This window comes from Triticum aestivum, chromosome 4B (genome assembly GCF_018294505.1).
Source record: "Triticum aestivum cultivar Chinese Spring chromosome 4B, IWGSC CS RefSeq v2.1, whole genome shotgun sequence".
Lineage (NCBI taxonomy): Eukaryota > Viridiplantae > Streptophyta > Magnoliopsida > Poales > Poaceae > Triticum > Triticum aestivum.
The window spans coordinates 661,275,448-661,286,254 of record NC_057804.1 but is presented as its reverse complement, the minus strand read 5'-3'; the positions used below and the strand labels follow the sequence as shown (position 1 = coordinate 661,286,254).

Below are 10,807 nucleotides of genomic sequence, written 5' to 3'. Positions count from 1 at the left end.
TCTCCTTCTCCTCCTGCTAGCTTCGCCGTTCACGGCCTTTGCCGACATGGTGCTCGGCCGCAAAGGCAGTACCGCGGTGGAGGGGCCTGTGCAGTTTCCGGGGGTGGGCAAGTACGCCGTGATCTTCGACGCCGGGAGCACGGGCACGCGTGTGCACGTCTTCAAGTTTGACAACAAGATGGATCTCCTTGAGATCGGCGACGACATCGAGGTCTTCGCCAAGGTATGTACGCGTGTAGCACATATGCAAAAGCAAAACTCACAATTGCATCGCTAAACTCAAGCACGGATGCAACGTTGGTTGTGTTCATGGTGCAGGTGTCCCCCGGGTTGAGCTCCTTCTCTGGACGGCCGAAGGAGGCTGCAAAGTCCATGATACCACTGCTCGACAAGGCAAACAGCGTCGTCCCTTGGTGGCAAATGAACAGAACTCCCCTTAAACTAGGGGTAATATATATTCAAATTTAATTGAAATTTTGAAATTTGATCTTTGAACTCTTTTTTTACCTTGTCTATTGTAATTGAACACTAACGAGAGATGTTAAGCAGGCGACGGCTGGGCTAAGACTCATCGGAGATAAGCCATCAGAGCAGATCCTTCAAGCGGTAATTATTTTACTAATTAGCACTGTAAAAATATATATATATATATATATATATATATATATATATATATATAGAAACTCTATTAATAACCCAGGGTGAAGAATAATTTATTCCTCACCCTGGTCGATTGACCGAGCCACATGATTGGACTCAACCAACCCATCGTTCCACAGGCGTAAAAATTTATAGGGGCCGAGGTAATTTTACGTTTTTCACATTACCTCGCGTACTGTTTGCTCATCGTGGTATTTAGGAGGTAATCCACCTGTCCCGTCCTATTCTAATCGGTTGCGAGCGGTTTCGAGTTCCACTCTCGACGGCGAATATCATGCAGCCGCGATGAGCGGCGGATGGGCTTGACGGTAAGTCCTCGGTGGCGCGGCGAGCGGCTTGTCTATAGGGGTGTCGGTGTCAGCACAGGTGGTGGTCGTGGCTGCACTACGGTTGCTCGGCGGACCAGTCAGCGGCCGGCGAAGAGGCATCACGACGGGTCCGCCATGTCCGGCGCTATTAGTCGCCGCGGCGGTTGTGCACGCCCAGGCCTCGTGGAGCCAGTGAAGGAAGCCACGCGAGGAAACCGCGGTGCGAGCAAAAACGACTCATCTGGGCGAGCAGCCCCTATTTGGACTTCCGCTTCTGTAGCAGTGCCTGGGGTTCTCCAGTCCTTCAATCCATCCAATTTGACTGGACCGCCGCCCCTCATGTGCTATGAGCTTCAAGTCTCCGTTCGTATTTGTTCTAGATTGTGTCCTGCACACCTAGGTGAGGTATATCTCAAATTACCCCCTTCCTTTTCTTATTGAAACAGGAAAAGAAAAACTTGGTCTCCAAATCCATATAAGGCATAGGGAAGCATTTGTGACAAATACCACTTCTTCAGAAGAAAAAGTATACAATGTAGTTTGATTGTTGTGTGTAGTGATCTGCTGTGTTTCAGCCTCATATATTTTTGGGGCTATGGCTGTACAACGAAAATGGGTATGTTTTTGGAAGTTCTGGTTGTGTTACTGTTTTTTGAGTTCAGGTTGGGAGAGTATGTATATTGAACATAGTCGCCATTCTAGTCGGAGTAATGCAAATGTTATACAGTTTCTTCAGGCTTATATCATATAACCAATTGAACCATGGAACTGATGTTATCACCATGTTTCAGGCCCATGTACTTCTACAGTCGAGAACACTGCTTTTCTTTAATTGTTTTCATTTCCACACAATTTTCAGAAGCTAACCCAAGTAGTTAGAGAAGTGCATAAGAATTGCCATGGTAGGCCGGTGCGTCCTCTGATTGCTCTGCATTTGATGCCTGCTTGCGACATGAACAACCTCAGGTACATCTCAGTCAGGATTAGACAAAAATAAAGCTATTTCTTTCCTGCCATTTGAAGATGGGTATTAGTTTACCACTAGTCAGGAAAACGGCACCACATGATCCTATATAGAATCTACTGCCTATTGAAAGAATGGTAAAATGAGACATGCATTGAAACAAAAATAACTGACTGGAGTTTAGGCTAGCAAAAAATCTGTACGGACAGTTCTCTACAGGAGTAACATTGATTATTTTGGGAAAAGTAACCAGCTATTATATCTTCAGCCGACTGCATGAGTAACATTGATTATTTATCTAAATCCACAGTAGTTTAAAATTTTCCCGTTTGATGTTGTTCGAAGCAATATTTGGTTAGTACCAATTTCCAGTTAGATTTATTTACATTGCAAAGAGGTGAATTATGATCCTCTTCAGGGCGTCAATCTTTGCTGGGTTTTATTTTCGGTACTTTTTGTTTCATTATAGTGCAATGAGGAACTTGGAGGTTAATTGCACCCATTTTTTATAAATCAACACGCATGAATCTTGATTATGTATGTGATTGTTCTGAGATACTGCCAACATTTTTTATGTTTTCGAGAATGAATTTATCTCTTGTGATAAACTGAGGAGGGTGAAGGCTATGGTTGTCCGTGCAGACTGTGAGATGAATATTTCTACAACTGGCAATTGCTTCTTTTATATGGTTGGCCAGTGTGCTGCTTCCGTGGCCGTGTTTGAAGGGGATAGGTGTCCCCTACCATGGTTGCTGTGGAGAGTCGGGGGTGGCATGAGCTCGGTGTTCCTTGTAGACTAGGTGTCGCTCCTCACTATTGTCTCGGCTATCTCCATTGCTTTGCTTATTGTCATCTGCAGCATCCTCTGTGCATATGCTCCTCCTTGAGTGCGATGTGTTGTTCAACTGGCGAAGTTTCTACCTCCATGAGCTCGGCTTAGCACCGTGGCGGTGGTCATTTTGTACTCCGGTTGGTCTTAGCGGTTGTTTTCACCTTAGGTCTCGGGGGAGCGTCTCCATCTTCCGATGGATTGTTGCTTGCATGCCAAGGCGAGGGGGCAGGGAGCCCCCTTCGAAGATGGATGAGGTCGCAACTATTTTTCTCTTGTGCCCATGGTGATGTCGAGGACGCTTCCTCTCCTGCTTGTTGTTCCTCGGTCCCAAGGCTCGGCTTTTGCTTCTGATTTTCTGTCTTGTTTGTCGAGGAGGGCATCATCTACTTTAAGCTGGAAATGTGCCTTAGTTGTTTATCTTAGCTTGTTGCTTTGATGTAACTTGTGAGTAGTTTGCTCAGACCCTTGTATCTTTTGTTGTTTGCTTTTCTTTGTTTATTGATGTCTTTTAGCCATGTTGGTGGTTATTGTAATTCTAGCCAGCTGATGACTTTGTTAATTCAAAAAGTCAGGTTAAGCTCAAGTCTTTTTCTCGAAGAAAAAGCTCAGCTATTTCTATGTCCTTATCCTCTGATGAGGTAGAGTCTTCAGATCAGATTGAGTCAGCCACAAATGACGTTGATGAGATGGCCTTCAGACTTCAGGGTTGTGTAATGGAAATAATATTACAAAATAGTAGTTTCGAATATGCCACATAAATTACTACATTTGCCTATCACGTTTTTTTGACGGGAAGGCCTTGACGGCTAGCTTTATTGATCAATCAAATTTACATCATTCGCTAGAAACTTTACAATAAAATCAGGTGGTGCATCCATCCACATGGATGGAGTGTTTGCACCACCCCAGCTAGCTAGCTCATGAGCAACACAATTTGATTCCCGATTGCAATGCTTGATAGTCACCATCCCTATGTCCCGAAGTAGAATTCTACATTTGCCTACAACTTTACTAGACCATACGTTGAAGATACTCTTTTTATGCAACGTTGAAGATACTTTCTTTTAAGTCTACTACCAAAATTTTTACGTAAGGATCTCAACTGAATTAGTAGAACGTGCTTCTCTTCGCGCAAAATAAAATAAAAGTAGAATGTGTTTCTCAACTGAATTGATATAACCAGTTACTTTACCATCAAAATAAAATTAGAATGTCTTGTTTGCTTTTTGGATTCCAAATTTCTTACCGGCCTAGGAATTGAATGGAAAGTTTCCTTTTAAAAAAAAAATTACCTGTGATAGAGAGACAATTATGATGCGGCAATGTCCATGTATAGTAGATATATAGAGGTAATTTACTAATCTCTTCCCGTAAAATTACGTTACATGCAGGTCATGCCCTTAGTGCTCCACGCCTCCACTCCGTAAGATTACATTGCACTCCAGGCCGTAAGATTACATCCCTGTAGGGTACATCCATCCTGCCGTAAGTAAATTACGGAACGGCCTCCGGTATCCATAATTTTACCTCCCATGTGCTGGGTTCGTGCGGGATGGGTGGGGTGAGGAATAGAATTCCTCACCCAGGATAACGAATAGCGGGACCCTATATATATATATATCAAGGAGTAATCGAAAGAGCTAGCCTTGGTGTTACCCTCTTCCTTGGTACAATTACAGGTGAGGGATATCGTCCACACCAAGAGCAAATTCCAGTACAACCCAAAGTGGATCAATGTTCTCGAGGGATCTCAAGAAGGGTCTTACATGTGGGTACGTTTTTCAATCAACATTTCTTTTGTCGATTGTGATTTAATAAAAGCGACATTTTATCAAGAAATGTTTTTGTGTATATCATAAATAGAAAAAAAAGGCATTTGGTTAAAAAAAAATTGTGTCCATATGTATGCAGGTTGCTCTGAACTATCTGCTGGACAGATTGGGAGGAGACTACTCGAAGACCGTTGGCGTGATAGATCTTGGTGGCGGTTCGGTCCAAATGGCGTACACCGTCTCTCCAAACACCGCAGCGAACGCTCCGGCGACGCCTGATGGCAAGGACCCTTACATCACCAAGGAGTACCTCAAGGGAAAAGACTACAACGTCTATGTGCACAGGTCCATCTCATCATATCAATCATGCATGATTCACCAAGTCAATTAGCTAGACACATTTTTTTTTTTGAAAGAAATTAGCTAGACACATGATGAAAAAAGAGCAATTGTTTAATTGTTTGCTAATGTTTAATTGATTTTTTTACAGTTACCTGTACTACGGCAACTTGGCTGCTCGTGTGGAGATCCTCAAGGCCAAGTCCGGGCCGTTCAGCTCGTGCATGCTAAGCGGATCCACCGGCAACTACACCTACAACGGCGAGGTCTATGATGCGGCGGCGGCACCGGAAGGGGCAGTGTACACCAAGTGCAGGAAGGAGGTGGCCAAGGCGCTCAAGCTAGACGCGCCGTGCACGAACAAGAACTGCACTTTCGGCGGCGTGTGGGGCGGTGGCGGCGGCGCCGGGCAGGCCACTTTATATGCGGCCTCCTTCTTCTACGGCAAGGCCACCCAGGTCGGGTGGGTGGAGAAGGACGCCAAGTCCAGCCCAGGGGCGTTCAGGGCGGCGGCCAAGAAGATCTGCCCGCTCAGCCTTGAGGAGGCCAAGGCGGCGTATCCCGGGGTGCGCGAGACGCCCTACATCTGCATGGACCTGGTGTACCAGTACACGCTGCTCGTCTATGGGTTCGGGCTGGCGCCGGCCAGGGAGATCACGCTGGTGGAGAAGGTGAAGCACGGGGAGTACTTCATGGAGGCCGCCTGGCCGCTCGGCGAGGCCATCGAGGCCGTCGCGCCCAAGAAGCGCATCCAACATGATCCACCCGTCAACATTGCATGATCGCTAGCTTGTACTACGATCCAAGCAGCGCCGTGGCTCAATGCTTTAGCTTCCGTACGTAGTCCTTGTCTCGTGTGGAGAATAATGAGTGAAGGAAACCACCGCTTATCTGTAGTAATGGGAAAACTTTTGACAACACAACTGCGGAAGCAACATTTCCCATTTATGTTTTGGATGGAAAACGATTCGTTCTTACACCTATGAAAAAACAGTGTGCTATAACAAAATAGCGCGACCCTCAAAATATGATATTACCGTGCTATATCGCGCTATAGCATGTTATTACCATGCATTCACGCATTTGGAGGTACCGGTGAGTAATAACAAAAAACATTTGGAAGGCGGATATTCCTCTCAAATTTTAAAATCTTCATGTGGTATTTTCATATGGGAGTTGTGCTAACCAAAGACAACCTCGCATGTCCCAACTGGCCTGGAAGTAAAAACTGTTGTTTTTGTACTCGTGATGAGATAATCAAACACCTCTTTAAGGGTGAGAGAATATGCCTTACTATGGTCGCTTGGGCCTTTAGCTATGTGGAAATGATTTGGTTTTTAATGATTAAAAATGATTCTCGTATGCAGGTTATTTTTCGTTGTTCATGGCGCGTGTACGCGGTTGGCGCAGGTGGCTAGGGAGGTTTTTATCCAACATGGTTGCCAGCATAATCTCTGGATAGGTTCACCATACCTTTGATGTAGGTATAGTGTCGGTCTATATGACACTATATATTTTTGCCGAATTGTCGGTTTTTTATCCTTTTTTTGTTAGACAGTTGGTGTTTGGTTGTATGCATACTAGTAATGTAGAGGTTGGGTGATACTCTTAATGCTCTTATTTCACTAGTAGAAAACAGGGCTACCGTTCGAGCCTGGCCAGCCCATTAGTCCCGGTTCTTCAAGAACCGGGACCCATGGGGGGTATTAGACCCGGTTCGTGAGCCCAGGGGGCCGGCCGGGGCCTCGTGGGCATTGGTCCCGGTTCGTGTGGAACCATTTGTCCCGGTTCAAGCCACGAACCAGGACCAATGGTCCTCGCTCCTGGCCCACAACCATTGGTCCCGGTTCGTGGCTTGAACCTGGACAGAAGGGGGTGCTTTAGTCCCGGTTCATGCCACGAACCGGGACAAATAACTTGCCTATATATACCCACCACCGCGGCAGAGCACTCCAGTGCGCTGTTTTTTGAATCCGGCGAGGAGAGGGCATTTGGGTGCTCTAGTTCACCTCCTATGCACATGAGGTGTTCGATGAAATGCCCGAGCCACACTAGTTAAGCTTTCTCCTCTCGAAGCTCGACCTCGGAGCTCCATTTTTTCGAGATTTGTCTAGATTTAGCGGTCCATCACGCCCCGTCCCCTTTTTCACCGCTGTTGATCGCCCGCGCCGATCTCGTCGCCGACACCACCGTGGTGAGCCTCTTGTTCTTATCTTCTTTCTGATACTTGTCTGATTTTCTTACTTTAGGTAGATATTTGTTTGATTTTCTTACTTTTGACACACATAATTATATTTAATGCACGCAGATGAACCGACAATGGATGTATGGTGACGGACACACCTCCGAGTACATTAAGGGCGTGCATAATTTTCTCGAAGTGGCTGAGGCAAACAAGCAGAATGGTTTTATGAGTTGTCCATGCACTAAATGTGGGAATACGAAGTCTTACTTTGACCGGAAAATCCTTCACACCCACCTGCTTTACAAGGGTTTCATGCCACACTATAATGTTTGGATGAGGCACGGAGAAATAGGGGTTATGATGGAATACGGCGAAAAAGAAGAGGACGATGACAACTATGTGCCCCCTGAATACGGTTATGCTGCAACGGGGGAAGCTGCTGAAGATCAAGAGGAACCAGACGATGTGCTCGATGATGCTGTAACGGGGGAAGCTGCTGAAGATCAAGAGGAACCACACGATGTGCCCGATGATGATCTCCGCCGGGTCATTGTCGATGCAAGGACGCAATGCGAAAGTCAAAAGGAGAAGCTGAAGTTCGATCGCATGTTAGAGGATCGCAAAAAAGGGTTGTACCCCAATTGCGAAGATGGCAACACAAAGCTGGGTACCGTACTGGAATTGCTGCAGTGGAAGGCAGAGAATGCTGTGCCTGACAAAGGATTTGAGAAGCTACTGAAAATATTGAAGAAGAAGCTTCCAAAGGATAATGAATTGCCTGACAGTACGTACGCAACAAAGAAGGTCGTATGCCCTCTAGGATTGGAGGTGCAGAAGATACATGCATGCCCTAATGACTGCATCCTCTACCGCGGTGCGTACGAGGATTTGAACGCATGCCCGGTATACGGTGCATTGCGGTATAAGATCAGACGAGATGAACCTGGTGATGTTGTCGGCAAGCCCCGCAGGAAGAGAGTTCCTGCAAAGGTGATGTGGTATGCTCCTATAATACCACGCACGGTTGAAATGATTGTTCAGAAATAAAGAGCATGCCAAGTTAATGCGATGGCACAGTGAGGACCGTAAGAAAGACGGGAAGTTGAGAGCACCCGCTGACGGATCGCAGTGGAGAAAATCGAGAGAGAGTACTGGGCTGAGTTTGCACATGACCGAAGGAACGTATGGTTTGGTTTAAGCGCGGATGGCATTAATCCTTTCGGGGAGCAGAGCAGCAATCACAGCACCTGGCCCGTGACTCTATGTATGTATAACCTTTCTCCTTGGATGTGCATGAAGCGGAAGTTCATTATGATGCCAGTTCTCATCCAAGGCCCTAAGCAACCCGGCAACGACATTGATGTGTACCTAAGGCCATTAGTTGAAGAACTTTTACAGCTGTGGAATGGAAACGGTGTACGTGTGTGGGATGAGCACAGACAGGAGGAATTTAACCTGCACGCGTTGCTGTTTGTAACCATCAACGATTGGCCCGCTCTCAGTAACCTTTCAGGACAGACAAACAAGGTATACCACGCATGCACGCACTGTTTAGTTGACACCGAAAGTATATACCTGGGAAGCTGCAGGAAGAATGTGTACCTGGGCCATCGTCGATTTCTTCCGACCAACCATCAATGTCGAAAGAAAGGCAAGCATTTCAAAGGCGAGGCAGATCACCGGAAGAAGCCCGCCATGCGTATCGGTGATTACGTACTTGCTATGGTCAATGATTTACACGTAATCTTTGGAAAGGGTCCTGGCGTACTAGCTGTTCCGAGTGACGCTGAGGGACACGTACCCATGTGGAAGAAGAAATCTATATTTTGGGACCTACCCTACTAGAAAGACCTAGAGGTCCGCTCTTCGATCGACGTGATGCACGTGACGAAGAACCTTTGCGTGAACCTGCTAGGCTTCTTGGGCGTATATGGGAAGAAAAAAGATACAACTGAGGCACGGGAGGACCTGCAACATTTGCAAGAAAAAGATGGCATGCCTCCAAAGCAGTATGAAGGTCCTGCCAGCTATGCTCTTACCAAAGAAGAGAAGGAAATCTTATTTGAATGCCTGCTTAGTATGAAGGTCCCGACTGGCTTCTCGTTGAATATAAAGGGAATAATAAATATCATAGAGAAAAAGTTTCAGAACTTAAAGTCTCATGACTGCCACGTGATTATGACGCAACTGCTTTCGGTTGCATTGAGGGGGCTTCTATCGGAAAACGTCCGATTAGCTATTGTGAAGCTATGTGCATTCCTCAATGCAATCTCTCAGAAGGTGATCAATCCAGAAATTATACCAAGGCTAAGGAGTGATGTGGTGCAATGTCTTGTCAGTTTCGAGCTGGTGTTCCCACCATCCTTCTTCAATATCGTGACACACATCCTAGTTCATCTAAGTTGACGAGATTGTCATTCTGGGCCCATATTTCTACACAATATGTATCCCTTTGAGAGGTTCATGAGAGTCCTAAAGAAATATCTCCGTAACCGCGCTAGGCCAGAAGGAAGCATATCCATGGGCCATCAAACAGAGGATGTCATTGGGTTTTGTGTTGACTTCATTCCTGTCCTTAAGAAGATAGGTCTCCCTAAATCGCGGTATGAGGGGAGACTGACTGGAAAAGGTACGCTTGGAGGGGAGACAATAATATGCATGGACGGATATTCTTGGTCTCAAGCACACTACACAGTTCTACAGAACTCTACCTTAGTGACCCCTTATGTCGATGAACACAAGAACAGTCTGCGCTCCAAACACCCGGAGCAGTGCGATGACTGGATTACATGTGAACACATCAGGACTTTCAGCAGTTGGTTGGAAACACATCTCAGAGGTGAAAACATTGTTTGTTTCATTGTCCAAGGGACCATCTTCGACTGTAATGATTTGGAAAGGATACGAGATAAATGGGAATACATTTTACACGATCGCCCAAGATCAAAAGAGCACCAACCAAAACAGTGGTGTTCGCTTTGACGCAGCCACCGAGAGGGGAAAGGACACATATTATGGTTACATAGTGGACATATGGGAACTTGAGGGAGTAGATTTAAGGTCCCTTTGTTTAAATGCAACTGGGTCAATCTGTCAGGAGGCGGGGTACAGGTAGACCCATAGTACGGAATGATAACAGTGGATCTGAACAATCTTGGGTACACTGACGAACCGTTCGTCCTAGCCAATGATGTGGCACATGTTATCTATGTGAAGGACATGTCTACCAAACCGAGAAAAGGAAAAAATAAGGAAGCAAATACATCATACGATGAGCCAAAGCGCCACATATTTCTTTCAGGAAAAAGGGACATCGTGGGAGTGGAGGGCAAGACAGACATGTCAGAAGATTATGAAAAGTTTCATGAAATTCCTCCCTTCAAAGTCAAGGCTGACCCAAGCATCCCGATAAATGAGGAAGATTATCCATGGTTACGGCACAATAAGGAAAGGAGACAAGCGAAGAAAAAGTGAAGACTTTCTCCAGAACTCTTCATGATGATACCATGCCAACTTTCAACCTTTTCGTAGTTCATTTGAAATGACTGTTGTAACAGACAAGTTTCCGTATGAAATCCTGATACTTCGAAAGAGATTGTCCGTTTTGTACATGAAGTGGATCCAGTTTTTGCCGTAACCCTCTCAACTTTCTTGCACATGCTATGTGGATGAAATGATGATACCATGCCAACTTCCAATCTTTTCAGAGTTCATTTGAAATGCTTTTAAATTTCAGGGTCTTATAGC

The 10,807-nt window shown here is 45.7% G+C and overlaps 1 protein-coding gene across 1 annotated transcript; it reads left to right on the top strand.

Moving 5' to 3' along the window:
• Positions 1-6: 6 nt before the first annotated feature.
• Positions 7-5,767, top strand: LOC123089741 (probable apyrase 3). The gene is made up of 6 exons (XM_044511331.1): positions 7-223; positions 319-447; positions 550-606; positions 4,444-4,536; positions 4,676-4,881; positions 5,027-5,767. The coding sequence occupies exons 1-6, from the start codon at positions 47-49 to the stop codon at positions 5,655-5,657; spliced, it is 1,293 nt and encodes a 430-aa protein (XP_044367266.1). The 5' UTR covers positions 7-46; the 3' UTR covers positions 5,658-5,767.
• The last annotated feature ends 5,040 nt before the right edge of the window (positions 5,768-10,807 follow it).